This window comes from Macaca nemestrina, chromosome 12, assembly GCF_043159975.1.
Source record: "Macaca nemestrina isolate mMacNem1 chromosome 12, mMacNem.hap1, whole genome shotgun sequence".
In the NCBI taxonomy this organism is placed as follows: domain Eukaryota; kingdom Metazoa; phylum Chordata; class Mammalia; order Primates; family Cercopithecidae; genus Macaca; species Macaca nemestrina.
In genome coordinates this window covers 43,009,548-43,037,330 of record NC_092136.1, presented here as the reverse complement: position 1 = coordinate 43,037,330, position 27,783 = coordinate 43,009,548, and the positions used below count along the sequence as shown (strand labels likewise).

General features: G+C 35.9%; 1 protein-coding gene across 2 annotated transcripts in view; it reads left to right on the top strand.

Moving 5' to 3' along the window:
• Positions 1-27,783, top strand: part of LOC105487026 (growth arrest specific 2) — a 176,329-nt gene that overhangs the window by 1,339 nt on the left and 147,207 nt on the right. The window contains exon 1 of one of the 2 annotated variants that reach the window (XM_071074959.1): positions 21,191-22,326. The exons of the other annotated variant lie outside the window; for it this stretch is intronic. Coding sequence (XP_070931060.1) covers positions 22,320-22,326 — 7 coding nt within the window. The 5' untranslated portion in view covers positions 21,191-22,319. Of the gene's footprint in view, positions 1-21,190; positions 22,327-27,783 lie in introns of those variants that run through there. 2 annotated transcript variants of the gene reach the window in all.

The window sequence follows — 27,783 nt, the reverse complement described above, 5'->3', positions numbered from 1 at the left end:
GTTGGGCCCTTATGTTGGTTCTGTATCTTTGCAATTGTGAATTGTGCTGTGATAAACATATACATGCAAGTGTCTTTCTGATATAATGACTTACTTTCTTTGGGGTAGATACTCAGTAGTGGGATTGCTGGATCAAATGTAACTCTACATTTAGTTCCATACTGTTTTCCGTAGAGGTTGTACTGGTTTGCATTCCCACAAACAGTGTATAAGCATTCCCTTTTCACCACATCCATGCCAACATCTATTTTTCGACTTTTTAATAATGACCATTCTGGCTGGAGTAAGATAGTATCCTTTTCCATAGAGGTTGTACTGGTTTGCATTGCCACCAACAGTGTATAAGCATTCCGTTTTCACCACATCCGTGACAACATCTATTGTTCTTCGACTTTTTAATAATGACCATTCTGGCTAGGGTAAGGTGGTATCCCATTGTGGTTTTAATTTGCATTTCCCTGATAATTAGTGAAGTTGAGTACTTTTTCATACATTTGTTGGCCATTTCTGTATCTTCTCTTGAGAAATGTGTATTCATGTCATTTGCTCACTTCTTAATGGGATTATTTTTTTTCTTGCTGATTTGAGTTCCTTATAGATTCTAGATATTTGTCCTTTATCTGATGTATATTTTGCAAATATTTTCTCCCATTCTGGGAGTTGTCTGTTTGCTCTGATGACTATTTCCTTCGCTGTGCAGAAGCTTTTTAGTTTAATTAGGTCCCACTTATTTTTGTTTTTGTTGCATTTGCTTTTGGGGTCTTAGTCATGAGTCTTTGCCTTGGTCAGTGTCCAGAAGAGTTTTTCCTAAGTTTTCTTCTAGAATTTTTGTGGTTTCAGCTCTTAAATTTATGTCTTTAATACATCTTGAGTTGATTTTTCTTAAATGATGAGATATAGGGATCCAGTTTCATTCTTCTACACAGGGCTATCCACTTTTCCCCACACCATTTATTAAATAAGGTGACCTTTTCCCAATTTATGTTTTTGTATGTTTTGTCGAAGATCAGCTGGTTGTAAGTATTTGGTTTTATTTCTGAGTTCTCTATTCTCTTCCATTGATCTGTATATCTACTTTTATACCAGTGTCATGCTGCTTTGCTTACTACAGCCTTGTAGAATTTGACGTCGAGTAATGTGATGCCTCTAGATTTGTTCTTTTTGCTTAGGATTGCTTTGGCTGTTCAGGCTGGTTTTTGGTTCCATATGAATTTTATGATTACTTTTTCTAATTCTGTGAAAGATAATGTTAGTAGTTTGATAGGAATTGCATTGAATCTGTGTATTGCTTTGGGCAGTATGGTCATTATCATAATATTGATTCTTCCAGGCCATGAGCATGAGGTGTATTTCCATTTTTCGGTGTCATCTGTGGTATCTTTCAGCAGTGTTTTGTAGTTCTCCTTGTAGAGATCTTTCCTCTCCTTTGTTAAGTAAATTCCTAGGTGTTTTATTTTTCTGCAGCTACTGTAAAAGGGATTGAGTTCTTGATTTTATTCTCAGCTTGGACACTATTGGTATAAAGCAGTGTACATTGCTTTGGTAACCTGAGACTTTACTAAATTCATTTATCAAATCTAAGAGTCTTTTGGAGAAGTCGTTGGGGTTTCCTAGGTATATTATCACATCATCAGCAAACCGAGATAGTTTGACTCCTTTTTTTCCAATTTGGGTGACCTTTATTTATTATTTCTCTTGATTGAGTGCTCTGACTGGGACTTCCAATGCTGTGTTGATTAGAAGTGATGAAAGTGGACATCTTTGTTTCGTTCCAATTCTTAGGGAGAATGCTTCAACATAAATGTTGGCTTTGGGTTTGTTATATATGGCTTTCATTATTTTGAGGTGTGTTTCTTCTATGCCTAGTTTGTTGAGATTTATGTCATAAAGAGATGCTGGATTTTAATGATTGCTTTATCTGCATTTATTGAGATAATCATGTTGCTATTATTTTAATTCTGTTTGTGTGATGAACCACATTTTTTGACTTACATATGTTGAGCCATTGATTCATCCCTGGGATGAATACCACTTGATCATGATGAATTATCTTTTTGATGTGCTATTGGATTCAGCTTGCTAGTATTTTGTTGAATATTTTTGCATCTATGTTCATCAGAGATATTGGTCTGTAATTTTCCTTTTTGTTATGTCTTTTCCTGGCTTTGGTTTCAGGGTGATACTGTCTTCATATGAAATAGGGAGGATTCCCTCTTTCTCAATCTTTTGCAATAGTTTCAGTAGGATTGTTACCAATTCTTTGAATGTCTGATAAAATTTGGCTGTGAATCCATCTGGCCCTGGACTTTGTGTGTGTGTGTGACAAATTTTGTATTACTGATTCAATCTTACTGCTTGTGACTGGCTCATTCAGTATTTTTATGTCTTCATGATTCAAGCTAGGAGGGTTGTGTGTTTCCAGAAATGTATTCATTTTCTCTAGATTTTCTTTTTTTTTTTTTTTTTTTTGAGACGGAGTCTCGCTCTGTCGCCCAGGCTGGAGTGCAGTGGCTAGATCTCAGCTCACTGCAAGCTCCACCTCCCGGGTTCACGCCATTCTCCTGCCTCAGCCTCCCGAGTAGCTGGGACTACAGGCGCCTGCCACCTCGCCCGGCTAAGTTTTTGTATTTTTAGTAGAGACCGGGTTTCACTGTGTTACCCAGGATGGTCTCGATCTCCTGACCTCGTGATCCGCCCGTCTCGGCCTCCCAAAGTGCTGGGATTACAGGCTTGAGCCACCGCGCCCGGCCTCATTTTCTCTAGATTTTCTAGTTTGTTTGCAAAGAGGTGTTCTTGGTAGTCTTGAAAGATATTTTGTATTTCTTTGGGGTTGGTTGTAACATCTCCATTTTCATTTCTAATTTAGCTTATTTGGATCTTCTCTCTTCTTTTCTTGGTTAAACTAGCTAATAGTCAGACAGTGACAAATTCCCTTAGCATTTTCTTGTCTGAGAAACAGTTTATTTTTCCTTCATTTATGAAACTTAGCTTTACTGGTTACAAAATTGTTGGCTGATAGTTATTCTGTTTAAGGAGGCTAAAATAGGACCATAGCCCTTTCTGGCTTATAAGGCTTCTGCTGAGAAGTCGGTTGTTAGTCTAAAAGGTTTTACCTTATAGGTTACCTGATGCTTTTTTCATACTGCTCTCGGAATTCTTTTCTTCACATTGACTTTAGATATCCTGATGACTTTAGGTCTTGGTGTTGGCCTTTTTGCAATGCATTTCCCGGGAGTTCTTTGAGCTTTTTTGTATTTGGATATCTAAATCTCTGGCAAAGCTAGGGAAGTTTTCCTTAATTATTCCCTCAAATAAGTAAGTTTTCCAAACTTTTTGCTTTTTCTTCCCCCTCAGGAACATCAATGATTCTTAGGTTGACGCTTTTACATAATCCCATGTTTCTTAGAGATTTTATTCATCTCTTTTAATTCTTTCTTTTTATTTTTATGTGATTGGGTTAATTCAAAAACCTTGTCTTCAAGTTCTGGAATTCTTTATTCCACATGGTCTGGTCTAATGTTAAAACTTTTCCCTGCATTTTATAATTCCCTAAATGTGTCTTTTGTCTCCAGAGTTCTGATTGTTTTTTTTTTTTCTTTAAAATATCAATCTGTTTAGGAAATCTTTCATTCATAACCTGATTTTCTTTTAAATTTTATTGTGCTGTTCTTCATCTTTTTCTTGTATTTCCTTGAGGAACTTAATAATCAACCTCTTGAACTTTTTATCTGGTATTTTAAAGATTTCATTTGGTTTGGATCCATTGCAGGAGAGTTAGTAGAATCTTTGTGGTGTTATAGAATCATGTTTTTACATATTGCTAGAATTATTTTTCTGATTTCTTCTCATTTGGGTAGACCATTTCTTCTAATTATTTTTTGAATTTATTTTTTATTCAAATGTGGTTTTTCAATTTCTATTTTTCCCTCTTGAGGATGTGACTTTAATGTTTATAGTTTATTTCAGCTCTTGGTGTTTTCAGTGATGAAGAATCTGTATGAAAAATCTGTATGAACTCCTTGGTGTGATGGCCTTCTCAGTTACTGGTTATAGTAGCAATGTGCTCAGTGTGTGAGCAGGTTCACTGTCTCCTATGGGGCCAGAATGACAAAGATGTCACGAAGCTTATTTTGTTCCCCAGTGGTGTACATTAATTCATTCATTAATTCATTTATTTTCTCAGTATTTTATTTACTGGGTTGAACAGTTCAGGCTTCAGGCAAGTAGGAGGTATTCATGGGTAAAAACAGTCTGCAGCTAAAGCAGGGGTGTAATGCAATATCCAGTGATGGACAGAGGTCCTAACCTTGACAGAGGCATCTGGAGAAGCTTTCAGTGAAATGCACTAAGGTCTTTTCATGGTGAAGGGAGGAGCCACTGTAGTTCCCCAGCCAGGCCAGCAGGAAAGTGATCCAACTCCCAGTCACACTCCTGACCCAGTGTTCCAGCTATTCAGATGACACAGGCATCCCTTTTCTTCTGCAGGAATGATGATGTTACATGTAGAAAAGGACTATGACTCTATCCCTCATGTAAGTCTGAACCTGGAGGACACTCCTCCTGTGGGGATGCAGTCACCCGGAAGTGTTCCAGGAAGCCTCTCTACATGTGCACCCATGCCAAGCTCCTGTGGGAGAAGCCACAGCTATGTTTGCAGTGATGGGCAAGAGGAAGTGTATTAGTCTGTTTTCAAACTGCTGATGAAGACATACCCATGACTGGGCAATTTATAAAGAAAAGAGGTTTAATTGATTCACAGTTCCACATGACTAGGGAGGCCTCACATTCATGGCGGAAGATGAAGGAAGAGCAATGGGACGTCTTACACAATGGCTAGCAAAGAGAGAGTGAGAGCCAAGTGAAAGGGGTTTCCCCTTATAAAACCATTAGCTTTTGTGATACTTAGTCACTACCATGAGAACAGGATGGGGGAAACTGCTCCCATGATTCAGTTATCTCCCACTGGGTTCCTCCCACAATATATGGAAATTATGGGAACTACGATTCAAGGTAAGATTTGGGTGGAGACATAACCAAACCATATCAGGAAGAAAAAGTCTTCTTCCCCAGGATGCTTCATGAGCACCAGGGCTACCTGATGGTTGGAGTAGAGGCACAAACTTTCTCCACTGAGCCCTGCACTGTACCTGTGCCTTTGCTGAAATAAACTTCCCACAAACGGACAGTTTTGGGACTAAAGGCCTGCAGTCTGGATTCTTTGGTCTCACAGGGTGCTCCCTTGATGTGGTATATTCCCAATTCCCCTAGGAGGAGGGATCCCTGAGGGCCAAACTACTGTCAATCCTGCTGCTTCTCTTCTGGTTCTAGCCACCCAGTGGGGCTGCCATTCTCCAGGATGGTGCTGGGGAATGTCTGGAAGGGATCCAGTGATAGGACCTGTTCTCTAATCTCCCAGTAGTGGGTACCAGCAGAAGTTCTGATGGGGGTGGCAGGGGAGTGATGTAGACTCTGAGATTTTCTTGGTTATACATAGCCTTAATGCATTGCTATTCTCAAATGCCAGCTCTAGTAGTAATATGCTAGTCACGTGAATAGACTAAAGACCTCCTGGTTACCCAGAGTAATGCAGGCAGTGGTGCTGAGGTCATCCAAAAGTTTTCTCCTTCAGGGGAGCTGTGTTTTTGTGCCAACAGATGCTGTATGGACTGTGTCAGTTGGCCTCCAGCCAGGAGGCAGTGCTTGCAAAAGAGTGTCAGCTGCAGTGATTGTGATGGGATTTGTGCTTATGTTATGTTACCCAGGGTAGGTACTGTGCTGTCTCAGGCAATGGGCAGGGTCGTGGGACTCCCCAAAGTCCCTGCCCTTTGTGTTAGGATACTAGGGTAGATGGAGGTGCAAAGCCAGGTGGTGGTTGGATCAATCAAGTCCCACACTCTGGCCTCCCACATGCCAGCATAAGCAGCAGCTCTAGTGGAGATCAAAGGGCAGTTCTGTGGTCTCTGAGGGAACATTCCAGGGAGGAGCACAGCTGCCTTTGTTGTGCAGAAGAATCCGTATGGTGAGCAGTGGGTAGTCAATAGCAGTAAGCCTCACCTGGTGCCTACGCACTTGTCAAGGCACATCTCACACCTGCAGTGTTCCACTTGCAGCAGCTAACTGGGTTCCAGATAGCCTGTGCTCAGCACTCAAAACTGCCCCAGGCCATAAGCCTTCCCTACCAAGACAGGAACGCTGGCTTTCAGACCACACCCCTCCCTGTCTGCCTGCAGAGCTGGGGTACCCAGGTCCTGCACCTGTGGCTTATAGTATTTCCCACTTGTCTCAGTTCTCACCAAAGTAGTTCATCCCTGTTCAAGATTATATTGTGAATCTCCACTGGGAGCTTCTTTCAACCTGTGACTGCTGCCTGAGTTAGCTGGCTTACTTCTGTGAGGTAGGATTTGGAATGGCTTTCCTCTGTCTCCACTGGAGTCTGGGAGTGCATGCAAAGCATGTCCTGATGCTGCTCCTTCTCATATACTCCTCACCACTCACTAAATCAGCTCCAGTGTTAGATAGGGTTAAGGCCTTCCTCCATGGCCTGGGGCAGGTTCCCCAATGGGAGTATATATCATGGAGGCAGTCTCACCACTCACATTCTGGGGACTCACAGTTTTCTGCCTGACTTGTGGATTTACCATGGAGGCAGTCTCTCCCCACTCACACTCTGGGGACTCAGTTTTCTGCCTGGCTTAGGGTGTAGGTTGCTGCCCACTGCTTCTTTCAAAGGGTCTATGTTTTTGTTTGCTTGTTTTTTGTTTTTTCAGTTTTTCTGTTAAATTCCTGTGTTGCTTCTTGGAGAAAAGTTCACAGCATGAATCTCTACACAGTGTTTTGTCTTTCTCAGTGGGAGAGACATGCTAACAATGCCTCCAATCCACCATTCTGGAAAAACAGGAGGTTGTATTAAATTAAGATGTCATTCAAACGATAGGAGTTAGCAACACAAACAACTAAGGATCAGGAAAAGATGCTTTCACAAACAATCTACCTCATGGGCCCTGGTAAGGATTAAATGGGATAACAAATATAAAATGCCACAAATATAAAATTGTGGCTGTCTTTTAATATGAATTCTACCGCTTACCCACCCACATTGCATAACAGCCGTGCAATTTGGGATACTGACCACAGCTCAGCTCAATGGGGGATTTGATCATTTTGAGCCAATCATGTTAATTCAATCCCGTTCTAATTCAGTAATTAATTCAAGAACCTAGCCTTAAGCCAATCAATGTATAGCATTCTCTAATGTCAGAAATTTGTTCAGAAATATCCATATGAACTGAATTAATTTTAATCAATTAGGCCTAGAGGATCTAGTGAAAACTTTTATTACTTTCTTCAGTGTCAGTACATGAACATTAATTAATTTTAAGTTAGCCATAAGAGAATGTTAGAGTATACAGGCTTAATATCAAACATACTATCTTCCTCTTTACATAAAGAGGAAGATATATGTGTTATATACATAGTTATATATGTTATATATAGATGGTATATATGTCTAGTAAGTATATATGAACACATTTTATATAAAAAATTGTTACCTATTTATATTATTTAAATATAACAATATACAATATTTATATTAATAATATAAATAACATATTGTTAATATTAATATATATTTATATCAATAATACATTTAACTATAATAGTAATATTTATATTATATTAATATATTGATATAATATTAATATATTATGTTTTATTATACACTTAATAATTAATATAATTATATTAATATATAATAAGTTATATATTAATATATGATTAATATATTAATCATATATTAATTATACGATTATATATTAAATGATTATGTATTTTATATATAATATATAATAAATATATTTAATATATGAAATATATTTATATATAATTATATTAATATAATAATATACAATATATTTATATTAATAATTATATATTATTTATATTAGTATAAATAATACATGATAACATATTATGTATTATTTATACTAATATAAATAATATATTGTAGATAATATATATCAATACATTTAACTGTATTATTGTTTATATTTATTAATATTATTGATACAAATAATTATATTGTTATTAATATAATTATATTACTAATTATATAATTAAAATATATAATATATAATATATAAATATATTTTATGTATTAAAAATTATAATATACTATATTTTAATTATATAATTAGTAATATAATTATATTAGTATTAATATAATGATTTATATTACAGCAATATTAATATAGTTAAATGCATTATTGATATATATTATTAACAATATATTATTTAAATCATTTATATTATTAATAAAATAATATTTTATTATTAATATAAATATTGTATATTATGTTTATGTTAGGTAATATAAAAAGGTAATATAAATTTTTATTTAAAATAATGTTATATATTTATATATACTTACTAGACATATATAACATCTATATATAACATATAACTATGTATATACCATACATCTCCCTTTATATGTAAAAATTATATATGTAATTTATATTATTGATAAATTATATTACTATAATTTATATTATAGTAGTATAATCTATATATTAATATAATACAATTTATATTGTATTATATTATAATATAATTAATATTACATAGTCATGTATTTGTAGTAATAAATATTTATTTTTAAATGTAAATTAGTTTACATTTATATATTATTCATATATGTAAACTATAGATTTATATATAAATTACATATATATTTTGTATATATACCTGAAACCCAAAGCTGCCATAGATATCTCCTTCCCCAAACCAAGAAAATCTCAGAATCACAAATAAAAATTGGATTAAGACAGACCTTAAACAAACCTGTTTAAAATTATGTAACCTTACATGTATTCCCAAATGCTTTTTTTTTTTCTTCCAGTTTCAGTTTTACTTTCTGTTGCTTTCATTTAAATGCACCCAAGTATAAGCCCTTTGGAATACTGTGTGGTACAAATACTCAATGAGCATTGGCTATTGTTGTTATAAATATCACATAAGCCTCCAAAGTTTACATCTTCCCATGTCTTCTCCCTATTCCACCACTGCCAAATGTAAAAAGGCAACCACTAACATCTTTATGGGCTGTGGTGGAGGAAATGTTATCAAAGACACAACTTGCTGCTGCAACATGTACTCTGGGTCCTGAGAGGTTTCTAAAAAATCTTGTCCAATGGAATATTAGGACTTGAAAACTTGAGTTGATTTCATTCTCTACATTGAATCTAATTTTTGTTGTTATTATAACACTTTTTTTTTTTTTTTGAGACAGAGTCTCACTGTGTTGCCTAGGCTGGAGTGCAGTGGCGTGATCTCGGCTCATTGCAGCCTTTGTCTCCCCGGTTCAAGCAATTCTCCTGCCTCAGCCTCCCAAGTAGCTAGGATTACAGGTACCTGGCACCACACCTGGCTAATTTTTGTATTTTTAGTGGAGACAGGGTTTTACCATGTTGGCCAGGTTGGTCTGGAACTCCTGACCTCAAATATCCTCCTGCCTCGGCCTCTCAAAATGCTGGAATTATAGGCATGAGCCACCGCACCTGGCTTGTTATTATTTTAAGATATGCAAGAAATTATAGGACACTATGCAACTGATGGACGAATGAAAACAAGTTATTCTGATTTTTTACTCTGAACAATATTATATTTAATGGCATGCATACTAATTACGTCTCTCTGCTTGATGAAATAATATTTCTTTATATGAACAAATAGAATTGGATTCCATATCTTCAAACAAGGCAGTCATAGAGGGTTTTTTCCTCATCCAGAAATCTACTTTTTGGGAAATTTTTTGATGTGTTGGCAATCACTCTGAGGGTAAATATTATAGGTGGTGATTATACTGATAGCAACTCCACTTCACTATCTCAGTCAAGTCAGGGATAAGGTTAGGTCTTTCTATGTGCTTTAGTAGCAACTATAAAGAGCAAGCTGGAGCAATTTTTTAATCGAGATTTCTAATAGAAACTTTGCAAACATATTTGCCATGTTTGTGGTATTGCAAACTATCTTTCTGGAAAAAAGCTTTCCATATTGCTGTAGTTTGAATGTCCTCTCCAAAACTCATGTGAAATTTAATTGCCAACATAATAGTATTGGAATGGAAGGCTGTTAACAGGTGATTAAGTCACGTGGGCTTTGTCCTCATATAATATTAAGTAAATGGTTAGTTAGCCCAGGAGTAGGTTTCAGATAAAAGTAAGTATAGATCGATTTCCTCTCTTTCTTGCCGTCTTTTACCATGTGTTGCCTTCTACCATGTTTTGAAGCAGCAAGAAGGTCCTCACCTTGGACTCCCCAGCCTCCAGGACCATGAGCCAAATAAATATCCTTTCTTTCAAAATTACCAGTCTGTGGTATTCTGTTATAGCAGCAGAAAATGGACTGAGACATAGATCTTAGTGGTATTTACTTGTAAAATCGTGATTTCTTCATTTCATTGATTTCCCTTACAAAAGGGGAAAATCGCCAAATGAATTATAATGGATAGAAGACTTTATGCATGTAAAATCTGGTAATTAGGTTTTCAGTCTTGCATCCTATGATATTATAACTATTCCCTGATCAAACTATAAATGCCATACTAAATCTTTAAAAAAAATTAAATTTATATTTTAATGGGGAAAACACACTAGGTTTACCTTTCCTACCATTAGAGTTATTTTCAGTAGGCCATAATAGACTGTAACTAGACAAAAAATTTTCTGGTTCCTGAGCATTCTACTTCGTGTACAGCAGAAAGGGTTACAAGTGTATGCCTGAGATACCGATCTCCTTTACCTTTGGGGCATATGAATGAGGTCTGGGACATGACTGTCATTGCTGAGATGGAAAGAGATCCTTTAATCCATCCTGTGGTCTTCTTTAGATATTCATTACCACCTGGACATCTATACACTAGCTAGAAAGGGCATACATTGCAATCCATAGACGAAGGGCCCATGAAGTTAGTGGAAGAATTTCAGATGTCCAAGAAGGACATAATAGAACATAGTGAATTCAGAGGAACATAGTGGAAGAGGAATTTAAAGATAGAATTTCCTTGTGGGCACACATCTAAATGTTGGCCACAAATCTGTTTTCACAAATTTGAGATACATCTTTTTAGTTCCAGTGGGTGTGACTTTAAGTGGCCTTAAAGCCAGCAGCAGAAAGACCGCTATAACAATGTATGTATATTCTACAAATTCAAGCTTCATCAACACTTTGAAATTTGTGATATGGAAAATGTTGTTTGAATTTAAAATGTATTTGCATCATCATAGTAATGTTTAACATTTTATTGCTTTTATAAGGATAGAAAAGAGCTTTTATTTAAATGTAATCTCATTTCTTATAAACCTTGAATGGCTTTATAGACATTCACAAAATAATTTTACCTTTTTTGTCAACAACATTTCTCTATGAGAGTCAACGGAGATTCTCAAGAATATAAAGAGAACGTGTTTAAAAGTCTTGATCAGGAATTGTAACTGACCATTTCAAACATAAAAACCAATGTGAAAAAAATTGCATTCATGAAGCAAGCTTAATTTCTCTCTTAAAAATATGAGAATTCTAGATGTTGGGAATTTTTATATAAATTGTATATTTAATCACCTGTATTCATATTATCATACAAAGCAAGTGCAAAAGAATTTATTTCACCACGTATGTATGTATGCCTCTTAAATGCTCTTTGGTTGACTGCCTATGCTTTGGTCTGATAAAGTTTGGGAATTACTGTTCTAATACAGGCATTCTAACACAATTAGCTAAGAAAAGGGGGCAAAAGAAAGGGCATTGTGATTCAAATTAGTGTGTGCTAGATTTGTGTAAATAGGACTGGGAGAAAGTAAGTTAGCTAGTTAATCTCCATTTGTTTTTCCCTCTTAGCTTCATCTGTTTCTTCTGTTTTTCCCACCGCCTCTCTGTGCAGAGGAGTGAACTGAGCTTTACTGACTGTGTGAGGCCTTGTTCCCTTGTGCGCCAGCTTTTTTTTTAATTGACCAAGGGGAGGCATTAGCAAAAAATTAGAACTGGAGGAGAGAGACTAAGGGTTTTTATTCCCTGGTCTCTGCTAAGGTTCCAGGATTCTGGTTCGTTCTTTCTTTCTATATATATATATAGATAGATTAGATAGATAGATAGATAGATAGATAGATAGATAGATAGATAGATAGATTTTATATATATATATATATAAATTCAATGACGTGCACACTAATTACAGCTCTCTGCTTGATGAAATATTTCTTTATATGAACAAATAGAATTGGACTCCACGTCTTCAAACAAGGCAGTCATAGAGGGTTTTCTTTATATATATATACGTATTTATATTCTTTATATCTATATAAAGTATATATATAAATATACTTTAAGTTCTAGGGTACATGTGCACAATGTGCAGGTTTGTTACATACGTATACATGTGCCATGTTGGTGTGCTGCACCCATTAACTCGTCATTTACATTAGGTACATCTCCTAATGCTATCCCTCCCCACTCCCCCACCCCACAACAGGCCCTTCTAGAAGTCCTGTAAGATGTCCCCCAGACTGAGGTAACACATATTATTCCTTGCAACTGTAGGGGCCTCCTGATGTTGCTAATTCCTAACTGCTCTAACATACCTTTTTGATTCCCTTAACCCTACCCATACTTCTGTAAATATTACTCTATTAAATGGTCTTAAAAATCCCTGCTGAATGTGCTTTTGATTCCTGCCAGGAGCTTGACTGACGCAGTTGCCTGAACTATCAGCCATTCTTATAATTAATATAAGTTAGTGAGTCATAATATTATCCATCAGTGTGTTTTCAGAAAATGATGAGAAGTCTAATACAGTGATTCCCAAATACCTGTCATTACCATGCAATGTTGCCAATCTATGACAAAGTCATCATTGTTACAGTAATAAATGAAAAATATATGACAGAACAATATGAAGTGTTTTCATAAAAGTAATTAAATAAATTGAAGGGGAAAAGCATTTCTTATAGTGTGGGAAATGGTGGAAATATTTGTAGATGGACTAAGATTGTGAAGACATTAGAATACCTTGCTAAGGAAGAGAGTCTGTGTTCAATTGACATTCCAATTTTACTGAGAATTTTGAAGCACAGGAATGATGAGTATATCTGTTATAAAACAATGTAGAGAATTGATTACTGCTAGCTGGAACAACTGAATACAGATAGAGGATCGCTGGAAAAATATTGCAATAGTCCTCATGAGCAAAATGATGCCTCACTACAGCAGTGGCAGAGGAAATATTAGGAAGTCTTGATAGGATGGTGCTGAGATTTGAAAATTTTGATGAAGAATAAACAAATCTTAATGGAGAGAAGAATGCGAAAGATTATTCTGCATTTTCTCGTTTACGTGATTGGGTGAAGCCTCTTTACCTCTGGAATTGAATTAGTGTTGATTTAGACTGATGCCAGTAATTAGGAAAAAGAAAACAAAATTCATAGCAGAACATTGACTCAGTGGAAATTCTTGTAAACTTGTTTCTTAATCACAGACTACTGTCATTCCTCACACTCTTTAAGAGCCCCTGGATAAGACAATTATAGAATATAATAGATAATTAGTGGATAATAAGGTATGCACAAAATGTCCAGAAGACATCTGGATTATTTTAAATCAGCAATCAATACCAGCTGAAAGCTTATTTTATTTTGTCAGTATCTTGTAATTATGTTAAAAATGACATCTGAAAATTTACACGGAATATAAAGAACAAGATAGTTCTATCCACTAAAAAAATGATTTTATGTTCTGGCTAAATTATCAATATGTTTTATAGGTATGCCATAATGTGGAACCTTATCTATAAATTATTCTAGACCCATTGCCTGCTCTGTAGTTGGGCTCAAACTCAGGAAGGAAAAGGTTGTTAAAACAGCGGCAAGACCAACATCTGCGTGGCATTTTGTTCTCTTACTCTTGAGTTTGAGAGACTTTCACGACTTCTTATTGGTCAGTGCATAGAATCTAAGGTCCTATGTTTGTTTCTATTTTTATATTTTGGCTCCACTTTATCTCTTTGGTTTTGCTTTCTAACTTTTTTTTTCTAAATAACTTTATATAATAAAGTTCAAATAAATGAATAATGGGAAAAGTATAAAAAGCCTCCAGCTTTGGTTGGTTGGTTTTATTAATTCATGAGATTTAAAGGCAGATAGACTTGGTTCAAAGTCTACCAGACAACATCTTGAATTCATGAGAGATGAGTTATTAAAAACATGGATTAAAATATAAAAAAGGAAGAATTTAAACAAGAAATTATCCTCTTCCTTAAAATAATCATCAGTTCAATGCCCAGAATCTGAGCATTTAATTCGAAACCTCTTGCATTGCTAATATTCAGAAACTACATAAATACTTGAGTTAGTCCCACTGGAAGGGGCTTCTATGACTTTACCATTTTTACATTTTTGCCACTTCTTGGACATCTGTTTTTTAAAAATATATATATATATATATAGAAGGGACAACAATGGCAATCATATTAACAGAAATTATTTTGAAACTTCCTATTAATATACAGATAACCCACATATCTTCTGTAGTATGTAAGTGTGTTTTTGTGTAGTAATAAATGGGAAGAACTTATTAAGCAGATATTTGAACTAAATAAACTAAATTTATTTTTAAGACTTCGTTTTTCTTTTACAATTGATGATATTTTTCTAATGCTCAAACCACAAAGAAAAAAAAAAATACAGACCAGGCTCTGTTTTTACTTTTGAATAAGAAGTTGCATTTCATATAGAAGAGCTCTATAATAATGTCTGGATGCCTTTATTTTTATCCAGCAGTTATCAGTATATTGCTATATACCTGCCAGGAAGGACATTTTTTTTTCTGGTTCAATAACTGTTTAAGTGTCTGTTGTTCCCATTTTCAAATCTCCAAAACTTTTATGTGAATTCTTTCAGCACATTTTTTTCATTATTTCCCAACCTCCTTTTTTTCTGGATGGCTGAAATTTCCAGACATATAACACAAAATGTCTTAAGAGAATTAATATAAAAAAGCTAAGAAAATGTAAAGCAAAGAAAAATTTGCATGTAGATTACCTGTATGTAGATATGTAAACTCATTTTTAATTTCCTTTAAAAGATAATAGATGAATCTAATTTTTCTTATTACTCTTTCACTAAGTAGCAATTATGATATAAAAGGTATCAGGAAATTTCTTTTTTAAAATTACTTCCAGACGTAATCTGAGTAGTTAGATTGGGTTAGTCTGTTAATATCATTAATGTCAAGGAGCATTTTCCCCAGAGCTCCCTAGCATTTCAAAATAAACTGGCTGAAATAAGCCAAATAAGTGATTTTTTAAAAAATTGCAATATCACAGAGGCATTTTGTTAGAATGTAAAAATTTTTTCCAGTATTGTTTTTATCAGTTAATTTCCAAATATAAAGGGAGGCTTTACAGAGAATATTCTATCAGATTTGAGAGAACCACTCTAAGGGAATAGAGGGGTATTTGAAGTCAAAACTACTATAGCTTACATTTCTATTCCCTTTGTTCTTTTGAACAGATTAATAAATGCTATAATTTCTGAATTTGCATATATTATTTAAACAGATATGTTGAGTGAAAGCTCCTACTTGCTTTTGTTTGTTTTTCGTTTTTGAGACAGTCTCCCTCTGTTACCCAGGCTGCACTGCAGTGGCGTGATATCAGCTAACTGCAACCTTCCACCTCCTGGGTTCAAATGATTCTCATGCTTCATCCTCCCAAGTAGCTGGGACTACAGGCATGCACCACCACGCCTGGATAAATTTTTGTATTATTAGTAGAGATGGGGTTTCACCACAGTGGCCAGGCTACTCTTGAACCCCTGGGCTCGAAGTGATCTGCCTGCCTAAGCCTCCCAAAGTGCTGGGATTACAGGCATGAGCCACCACTACCGCTGCCTATTTCTTGTTATCTTAGAATAAAATGTGTCTTCACCTTCTCTCTTGTTGATATAACTAGAATTTTCTATCTTATTGATGCTGTACATAGAGGAGGAGAAGTACGCAATGGAGCAATATCACTGTTACCAGGATGATGGTTGTACCTGGATCCATTCAAAGACGTTTTGTATTCCATAGCCAATTCTGCATATCATAAAATGCCAAGAGTTTAGAACAAGTCTAAATTACAGAGAGAATTGTAGGGTAGAAGGAGGAAAGCAGTGATAATAATAAAGGCGAGATTAAAAGTATGTATATATGGCCAGGTGCAGTGGCTCACGCCTGTAATCCCAGCACTTTGGGAGGCCGAGAAGAGTGAATCAGGAGGTCAGGAGCTTAAGAACATCCTGAGCAACATGGTGAAATCCTGTCTCTACTAAAAATACAAAAATTAGCCGGGTATGGTAGTTTGTGCCTGTAGTCCCAGCTACTCAGGAGGCTGAGGCACTAGAATCGCCTGAACCTGGGAGGCAGAAGCTACGGTGAAGTGAAATCGTGCCACTGCACTCCAGCCTGAGTGACAGAGTGAAACTGCCTAAAATATACATATACACAGGTATATATACAGATATATATACATATATAAATACATATATACATTTACACATATATACATATATGCACATATATACATAAACATATATACATATACACACGTATATAGATATAAATACACATATACATATAAATATAAATATATGTATATAAATATACATATATAAATACATATATACATATACACACAAAATTTTTCAGGCTAAATTTATTTAGTGGGAAATATTGAGAAAATTTTCAGAGAGATGTTGTTCTAAATAATATTGTTATTAAAATATTACAAAGTTAGGGATCACAGTCAATGATATAATTCCAAACAAAGAATGTCAAATTTTATAGTGAAAATTTTTGTTAGTAAAAATTGTAAATTTTGAATTGTGACATTATAATTTTCTAGTTCAGATAAAGTTTTCTGTCTTGGTGTTCTTAGTTGCAAAAAGTGGTATTTGTTTCATTTGCTTTTTTTTTCTTTTCTTTTTTTTTTTTTTTTTTGAGATGGAGTTTCGCTGTTGTTGCCCAGGCTGGAGTGCAATGGCACGATCTCGGCTCACTGCAACCTCCGCCTCCTAGGTAAAAACCATTCTCCTGCCTTAGCCTCCCGGGTAGCTGGGATTACAGGCATGCGCCACCATGCTCGACTAATTTTGTATTTTTAGTAGAGACAGGGTTTCTCCATGTTGGTCAGGCTGGTCTCGAACTCCTGACCTCAGGTAATCCAGCAGCCTCCGCCTCCCAAAGTGCTGGGATTACGGGCATCTTTATTTACTGAGAAAAAACAATTTGGTTTTCTGTCTTCTGCTCACCAGGAGAATATCATGTAATATCTGTAATTCTGTATAATGAGAACGTATTAAGGGAAATGCTAAATTCTTTTCTAGCTCTCTGATGTGATAATTTCAATTAGTTTGTTTACAGATTATACTTAAAAAAATAGCTTAACTTAATTTTAGCAGGATGACTTAATGTCGTTACAGTGTGCTTTAGGATCAGTTTACCTTTTATTGCCTATGCTGGCTGCCAAATTTTCCCTTTTTATGCTTTACAATTTAGAGTTTAGCATACACCAAATCTAGCACTTGAATTCTAGCATTCCAAATATTTTCAACTTCCAGTCGATCTATGTGTTTTTGAATTTTGTAATCTCATTTGGTATATAATCAAGGAACATAAACTATGATACCCAGATGACAGGGCATTGTAAGGACTTCTGACAGCATTAAAGGAAATATGCAACAGAAACTTTTAAAACAAAAATCTACTTTGAGAAAAGCACGGTATTTTAGAAACAGAGAGCCATGACATTTGCCTCTGTTAAATTGTATTTTTATGGCATTTCTTTTAGAACTTAATCCAGAAAGCAAAAACCTACTTCATACACCATCCACGGTAAATGGCTTAGTTAAGTGGTATTGACACACAGCTTGCTTTGTCATTCTTATAAACTTCTCTCCCTCCCTCCCTCCATCTTCCTTCCTTCTTTCTTTTCTTCTCAATTGTGCGTGCTTGCTTGCTTTCTCTTTCTTTCTCTTTTCTTTTTTCTTTTCTTTCTTTCTTTTTTCTTTCTCTCTTTCTCTTGCTTTCTTTCCTGCTTTCTTTCTCTTTCCCCTTCCTTCCTTCCTTCCTTCTTCTTCCTTCCTTCTTCCTTCCTCTCTTCCTTCCTTCCTCCGTCCTTTCTTTCCTCCTCTCTTCTTGCCTCTCCTCTCCTCTCCTCTCCTCTCCTCCTGCTTATTTTTCTCCTTATGTATACTCATTTGCTTCTATATATGGTCAGAATAAGACTCATCGATTGCAGAGTACCAATATTCTCACATGTAAGTACTTAGAAAAAAAAGAGAGCTGTTATCATTTAGTGTATGGGAAGAATTTAAACAAGAACTGTGCCTCAGGCAAGTTACTTAACTTTTTATTAGATAATTACGTTTCATTGTGAGGACTCAATGAAATGTTTGCCAGGCACCTAGCGCAGTGACTAGTACATTATCAGTGTACAGTTAACATTAGCAAGTAGCAAAATAGTGTAAATAGCAAATATGGTGAAAAAGGTATCAATAAACTTTCTTGTTTTTAATCACTTCCAGATCTATATGAAGACTGGAAGATGAAAAAATAATGTGATCAGGATGCATTTGGGAAATAATCTGTTTATTCTTTCAATCAATACTCTTGAACCTGCACTATATGCTATACTATGTTCTAGGGATACAATAATGAATAAAATAGAGTCTGCATTAGCAAAACATAATCTAAAAGAAAAGAAACTTCAAATGGTGGACAGTCACAGTTAGGATTGAGACACTAGGTGTGGCAGTTTTAAACATGTCTTCAGAATTATTTGACACTCCTTGTCTGGAGAGAATGGACTTGTGACTGATTTGATCAATAAAGCATGATAAAAGACATGCGTTGTGGCTTCTGAGGCAAAATCCCAAAAGGCCATACAGCTTCCACTCTATTCTGCTCACTCTTAGGGCCCTCCTTTAACGATGCTTTTTCTGGGAACCCCCCTCCATAATGTAAGAAAATTAAGTCACATGGAGAAGGCTCAGTCATCCCACACCAGGCACCAGATATGTGAATGGCAAAGCCCCCAAATTATTTTGATTCTTTAATGTTGAGGTTTTCCCACCTGACGTCCCAGGCACTGTGGGATAGATGTAAGCTATTGCCACAATACAGTGCTTTGTCTGATTCATCTGATGGAATCCATGAGCAAAATAACTTTGTTGTTGTTTTATATCACTAATTCTGAGATGGTTTATTTCACAACAGTAGTAACTGGAGCATTAGGTGATGCTTGAACAGGAGTGCTTAATTCAAAACTAGGCTAAAGACTATAAGGTCATTATCACTTGATGATCCAGGGATATTTTTAAACCCCTCTAGTTGAAATTATTTAGATAATTTTTTCCTTCCTTCCTTCCTTCCTTCCTTCCTTCCTTCCTTCCTTCCTTCCTTCCTTCCTTCCTTCCTCATTCCCTCCCTCCCTCCCTCTCTTCCTTCTTTCTTTCTTTTTTCCTTTTCTTTTATCTTTCTCCATCACCTAGACTGGACTGCAGTGGTGCAATCATGGCTCACTGCAGCCTCGAGCTCCTTGGCTCAAGCAGTCCTCCCACCTTAGACTCCTGAGTGGTTGGGACTACAGGCATGTGCAACAATGCCTGGCTAACTTTGTAAAGTTTTGTAGACACAGAGTCTTGCTGTTTTGCCCAGGCTGATCTTGAACTCCCAGGCTAAAATAATCCTCCCATTTTGGCCTCCCAAAGTGATGGAATTACAGATGCAAGCCATCACGCTTGGACTGTTTTAAGTAAGAATAAAATGACATGCAAGAACTCATAGGTCCAAATGACAATCACTTATTATTTATCTGATAAAGAATATATTCCTTCCCCAGGTAGTATCTCCCTGAAATTTTATCATAAAACTAAAAGAGCATAAAGAGTTACGGTTAACTTGGAGCTACATACTAGTCTTCATGATTAGAAAATGAACATTTTCATCAAAGAATGAAATACGTAGTGTGTGATGCTTAAACCGGAATTAATAACCAAATCTGTCAGAAAATTGAATGGAAACCTTAGTGTCACTATTAAGAGTCCAAACGTCTTAAAATGGTGCTCAAAACCACCTTAAACCTGATCAGAGCCTCCTCTCTCCCTCCCTACTGCCCTTTATCTTCTGATCTCCTAAGTTCTTCAGACGGTCTGTCCTTTTCTGAAGACTGTACATTTTCAGACCTCTGGGCTAGGGCTCAATCACTTACCTTATCCTGACAGGGCCACTGAACCTTGCCACCTACCCTGATTCCCAGAGGCATACTTATCTTGCGTGTCTTTGCTCTCCCATGGAACGTCATCTCTATTTATATGTAGCAATTATTTGATTCTGCATTAGGTTATGTTTCCTTCACCAATGGAAAATTCTTCAAGGACAATATTCTGTCTAATTCATCTTGTATTCCCACAATGCCCAGTTTAGGTACTCAATAAAGAGTTCATAAATGTTTAAAAAGAATATGAAAAAAAGGAAACATTCCAAAAACATTAGCAGAATCTCCATCTACTCTTCACTGATTCAAAAATTTGATCCAAGTATTTGAAAAACAAGAACAAAAACAAAAATCACTGCACTTCGTTGAAGTCATAAACTTCATATTGTGGAAATTGCCAATTTTCTTTGGAAAAAATTAGTGTCTCTATTCATGAAGGCATCTGTATTGTTCCTACACATAATTTGGTTCCACTTATAAAATCTGCCTCAATGAAAAAAATTAATGTATGATTTGGCAGGGCTCACAAATGTCTTGTTTGCTCATTCAGCAAATAAATTAAACCAAACCGTAAGATGTAAATCATATTCTTCCTTCATACAGAGCCTACTTTTATTTCTTTACTTTCTATGTGTCTAGACTGAAAATTAACACAATCTTTAAGGATTAATGTATGCGATTTTATCAATTATTAAATAGTTCTGAGGAAGAATGGTAAGCAAACATTTTTTCTATAGTATGTTTTTATACTTCCTGTTCCTAGTGGGTCATACATTCTTCCACTGTTTCATAGAAATATTCTCATTCACTAAAAAATAAAAATGTCTTTTTGGGTGGTGTCATGTTGTCTGAGTAAAACTGTGGACCAAATTTATTAATGAACAAGGGACTAAAATGTTTTAAAACAAATTGAATTTTTCAATTTCAGTCATACCTATAATTTCTACAAATCTTAAAACCACAGCATATACTAGTTGCTGATGTCTCTTTTAATTCTTGACTTATATTTTGGGCGTTTAAACTTGGCTATGTTTTTTGAAACCTGAAACTTTTCATCATCTCCTTCTGAGTTGCAGCAACATATGTCATTAATGAAGGGAGTTGGGTAACTTCCCTTGCTATTGTTCTTAAATCAACACATGACAGACACCAACACCAATTAGAGAGATCTGCCTAAGGCACAGAATGTTGAAAAAGATACCTGTTGAATGAAAGAGGGTTGATATAAGAAAAGAAAAAATACTACAAAATTGTGTGAAGGATAAATTGAATAACTATAAAAAGAATATTCATATATTGAGGAAAACAAAGTACAATGCCTAATCCAAGTAAACTATAAAGAATTACTGGAGCTTAAGAAAAACTTAAAAGCATCTAGAAGTAAACCGTATGCTTTCATGAGTCCACAATCAAAAGGTAAAGCAGCATTAACACCTAAAAATCATCCCCAAACTTACAATAATAACCTGTAAGATGTATGAGCTGGAGAAGATTGTAATAGTGGAAATAGTCAAAGGCAGGTCATATCACAGTGCACATGACACAGAGATATTGCTTATTACTTTCTCAGCGATAGTGTTTGTCATGACGTACGTGTGTGTGTGTGTGTGTGTGTTAAGGAGGCGTACTTATAGCACTTACGTGCTTTCATGCTGTATGCTGAATATTTTCATTTTTACTCTATTAAACTTCATATATTTTACACATGTCATTTCTTTAGCTTTAACTTTTATGATGTGTTTTGAGATAACATACAGAAATTTCTGATCCCAGTAAGTATGATCACTATATTTCCATAGAGAGAAGACAGTGGGAGTGAAAGAACTTCGTAAAAAGAGGAAGGCAGTGAAGTAGAAAGAATCTAGCAATCAAATAAGAGGAGGAATTCTGGAAGTGTGAATAAGATGAAGAAAGCTAAGTGGTCAGTCTAAAAACAGACTTCTTCGTCCCTTACTGATTTGTAAAACTTAAAGATTCTGTTGATGGTGGGACACAACACATTGACACCTGATAGATGAAAGGTAGGACTCTGTTACCTCTCCAAATGAGAAGGCTGTCAGAACCACACAGGGGTTGGACCCTGGGACAGGGTAACAGCAAGCTGCAGCTGTGGAGAGCAGCTATGTATGGCAAACAAGGTGGGGTTAGCTGGTTTTCCCCTCCCTGTGGATTGCTAATTTGAATAATTCTGAAGACTCTAGAGCAGAGGGTCTCCCCCTAGTTGTCTGATATTTGGTCCCAGGGGAGATTAAGGTGAGTGTGTAGTGGCTCAGAGGGTGAGAACTCACTAAGGGAAGTGGTTGGAGTGTGGGCTTCATTGGCTGTTCCTGTGTGTGTGTGTGTGTGTGTGCCCCCCCCAACACACATGCACACACACATACACGAAGTAAAAAAGAGCTGAATAAACTCTAAATACAAACAAGGCAAATAAAACAGAGAAAATAATAGGGAAGAAAAAAAATATATGTTTGCTCCTGAACAGAAGGTTCTTTACAAGGTTATTTTCTTCTTTTAACCTGCAGGGTCATGACTACCTACTTCCTCACACTCCTTTCCAGGTCTTTTGTTGTCAAACGGGGCAGCTGACTTATGTGAGCATCAAATCTTGGCCCACAATCATGTATTAGTTTTAATGTGTTTTATTAGAATTTAAATTTACTTCACAATTCAGTAATGAACTGAGTCTCCCACACAGTTGTGCAACAACTAGTAAACAATTAGAACTATTTATAATTTCTACTTTTATGTAGGAATTCGCCACTATTTGGTGTTAGAAATTTAAAACAATCCAGATGTATCTGTGAGAAGTGGTGGAATGTAGGCAATTGAACACAATTTGCGTTTTGTCTTTTTTCTTTTTTCTTTTTTTTTCCTTTTTTGAGACGGAGTCTCACTCTGTCACCCAGCCTGGAGTGCAATGGCACAATCTCAGCTCACTGCAACCTCCACTTCCTGGGTTCAAGCGATTCTCCCTCCTCAGCCTCTCAAGTAGCTGGAATTACAGGTGCCCACAACCATGCTCAGCTAACTTTTAAATATTTTTAGTAGAGGCGGTGTTTCATCATGTTGGCCAGGCTGGTCTTGAATTCCTGACTTCAGATGATCTGCCCGCCTCAGCCTCCCAAAGTGTTGGGATTACAGGCGTGAGCCACTGTGCCTGGCCTTTGCTTCTAAAAGACTCAATTCAATGCAATCCCTCCCCCCTTCCCCCTCCCTATGATAGGCCCCGGTGTGTGATGTTCCCCTTCCCAAGTCCAAGTGATCTCATTGTTCAGTTCCCACGTATGAGTGAGAACATGTGGTGTTTGGTTTTCTGTTCTTGTGATAGTTTGCTAAGAATGATGGTTTCCAGCTGTATCCATGTCCCTACAAAGGACACAAACTCATCCTTTTTTATGGCTGCATAGTATTCCATGGTGTATATGTGCCTGATGTAAATGACGAGTTGATGGGTGCTGACGAGTTGATGGGTGCAGCACACCAACATGACACAAGTATACATATGTAACAAACCTGCACGTTATGCACATGTACCCTTGAACTTAAAGTATAATAATAATAATAATTAATTAATTAATTTTAGAAAAGACTCAATTAACTTTGATTTACCCTCTTCCTGTGCCCACTGACCACACGATAGATCCCTCTAGTTATCAGATAGGCATCTCAAAATTAACTTGTCTAGAACTAAAACCCTGATTTTCATTCCACTGAACATGAGACAAGACAAAACAAAGCAAAACAACTTCTTCCCATCTTTCCCATTTCATTAAATGGCAGCAAAATTTTTGCAACCTCCTATCCAAAAAAAAAATCTAGGAGTTTTCCTTGTCTGTTTCTCACACCACATACCCATCTATCAGCAAATCATAATAAAATCTAAATCGTAATTTAAAATAATGAATTATATCATGGATGATGTATGTTTGTAGAGTAGGATTGAATGCTCACATAATTCACCTGCTTTTTTAGAAGATGAGCATACTGAGAAAGAATAAAAGAGAAGATAATAACCACTCAAAAGATCTCCCTGACTTTTATCTCCTCTCCCCTCATTTATTGATTCTGCCATAGGAGTTTGGATTATACTCCTTAAAGATGCAATTCTAAATGCCGTAAGTCTGAATGTTGAAATTATGAAAGCCAACTTGTGGGGATGAGATTAGTGTGGTTTTGGTTGTATGCAGCATAGTTGCATCATGTTAGCAGCATCATATTGGATATAACTATGATTTTGTTATTGCCTCTTTTTGGAAATTAAGTATAGTTTAAGGAGATGCATATGGTTGCTAAATTGACAAGGAGTAGATGTGTGAACTTAATTTTAGGTGTGTCAATGTGACTGGATTAAGGAATACCTAGAAACCTGTTGAAGTTTTATTTTGGGTATGTCCATGATGGTGTTTCCAGAGGCGATTAATGTGTGAGACTAGATGGTCTAGGTAGGGAAGATCTTTTACTATTAGCTCTGATAATCTAATCCAACTCTGGATCTTGATTGGTATGTTCTTATTCAGCATCTTATTTTGAAGTCAAATTTGTTTGACTCAGTTCCTAGTCAGCTTATTATTAAAAATAGGAATGCAACCCCTCCCCTTTAAGAGGCACTTTGAGTCTCCTGGCTATTCAGCCTGCTTAGGCCTGGGAGCTAGTTAAGAAGACATCTTCCCTGACCCCCATCTATCCTCGACTGATACCAAATCCAAAAGAAAAGAGATTATTTCTGTGTAGGATTTGAAACCTTCTCGTGACTTTTCCTGGTTAAAAGTTTTTCCTCAAAAGCCTTCTTCAGTATTCTTTTCATGAGTTCCTTCTCGTACTTCTATGAGGCATCTGACTTCATTCTCTGTGATGCAGAAACTTCAGTACAGGGGGCAGCTCATCTGGCTTGGAGTTAGGATACCTGACAGAAACACACTTCTTTTCAAAAATGATTTTTTTCTCAAATAATTTTATTATCACATTTTAACTTTTATATATAAAATCCTTCTAGTTTTTATCTAAGAAGTTTTTAAAAATGATATATAGAATCCCCACACCTCCTCATAAAGAAACAAAAAGAAAGGATAGAAGGAAGAAAGGAAGGAAAAGAAAGAAGAAGAGAGAAAGGAAAAAATGGAGGGAGGGAGGGAGGGAGGGAGGGAGTAAGGAAGGAAGGAAGGAAGGAAGGAAGGAGAAAGGAAAAAGGAAGGAAGGGAGGGAGGGAGGGAAGGAAAGGAAAGCTCTGTTGCTTCAAATAAGTTGCTTGAAGTTGCTTCCCATTTGTGTTGGGAAATGAGCATATTTTCAAATCAGTCAGACTCAGGCATGAGTTGAAATCTTACCTATGCTGCTTAATAGATATGTGTCATTAGGTAAGCTTTTTAAAACCATTTTTTGTTATTAGAATGAGCTCCTGGAATGCAGGGAATATGGCTTCATTTTGATACAAGTGCCTAATGCAGAGGAGGTTGGAGAATAAATGAATGAGTAAACCAACAAATCATGAAGCCACTGGATGTCTAAAGAGAGTAAAATGGAATGGTAGGAAGCAAGGAGGGGAAGACTCAGAGAAAGAATGTATAAGATTCTCTGAACGTTTGTATTTTTAATGCTGCTAATATCTTTATCTTAGGGAATTGTTTAATGAGTCAATAAGAATATTTGGGTGCTCACTTATCAATAACATACCTAACATTCATTTAAAACTTGCTATATGTCAAACAGTAAACTATTTTACATGTATTAACTTGTATAACTCTCAAGACATGCCTATGAGAGAGTGGTATTTGTTAATCTCACTTTACAGATGTGGAAACTGATACTGAAAAGGTAAAATCATTTGCTTATAACTTTTAGCAAACAGGCGAAGAAGCTAGAAGTGGACCCTGCCTGATTTCATCCATGACCAAATCTGGACTCCAGATTACTCTGCTAACTGTAGTGACTACTATATTACAATTTACTATGCCTATTCCTTGAGAACTTCTGTGGGGATGATGGCTGGTGAAACTTCTTTGCAAATGACTCTAGAGACTCAGTGACTACTGTGATCATAGCAGAATGGCAATATTCCTTTATGCTAGGAAAAGCCCCACTGACACTGACCCCATCCTCAGACAGTTCTCTCACTTTGGGCTTGGAGTACTGCCCTTTTATAGGATGCTTCCTGATCCATTATTTGGAGCTACAAAAATGCTTTAACGAGATTACTTTAAGTGTCATATCTCTAAGTGCTTTGTATAAATCAACAGTTGGAAAATATTCCGTATTTGTGACCTATGTTATAGTTACAATAATGGAAGTTTCAGCAAACTTCTCATTCTTCAACAAAATAATCCTAAATTTGAAATTATCAGCGTACTTAAAAATCAGTTAACAACTGGAACAATATCTAACTGCAAGAGAATCCCAAGAAATGTGATACTAAAATCTCACTTGTAAGTAAATTGTGCTAGGAATAAAGATGCAAAATTAATAACTGGTATTGTCTTTACAGAGGGATCTCCATTGAATTTTCCTTTGATGAGCACAGTTCTTGCTGTATCCCTTCTCTCACCCAATGGCCCCCACTTTTTCCTCCCTTGGATATGCAGTGGTTTTGTGATTTATTTATTTACTTATTTATTTATTTACTCAATTATTTGGCAACCTTAGGCTTGGTATTGTGATGAAGACTTGAAATATAAGGATGAATAGCCTAGTCCTTACTCACTTACTCACAGTTTGGTAAGTGAGATAGATGCATAAGCAAATAACTGTGATGCTACATTATAAGTGAGAAACAAAAGAAATAGCAAAGTGCTCAGAGCACTGAACATAGAGTCACAAAAAAATATCTCTACCAGAGAGATCAAGAGAACCACAAAGAAGGTGACAATTAAGCTTCTCCTAGAAGAGTGAATCAGATTTCTTCAGAGGGAGACAGTGAAGGTGAAAGATCATTTTGGTTAGCATGAGCAAAGGCTTGAAAGTGTGAGGATCTAAGATGTTTGGGATGTTGTGACATTACATCGCATCAAGTCTACCAATGACAATATATAAACATATCTGTTGCATACTTTATAATGAAACCATCCGTTAAATTGAGACCCTACCTCACTTTTTATTGATTTTCCCCTTAGTTTAGTTTCCTTACAGTCAGATTTTTTAAAAAACTGTAGGTCATAAAACAAATTTAGCAGTTCTCTAATAGCATTTCTTTTAAATTGAATAGCATAGAAGAGACTATAATAATGTCAAGTAGAAAAATATCAGAGTGCAATATAATAGGAAAGTACGTAATGTTTTGTGAAACATGTTTAGTTTATTTGTGTCTAAGTGTGTTTCTATGCGTCTGTTCCATAATGTATTTCATATTGTGGGTCACAATAAAAAAAAATTGAAAGCCACTGCAGTAGTAATATTTTCTATTACTTTTCATTGCACTCTTTTTATATTGGTTATGATTAAACCTTGAGTCCAAATGAACCTTGGTTTTTAATGAAGTGACAAGTGAC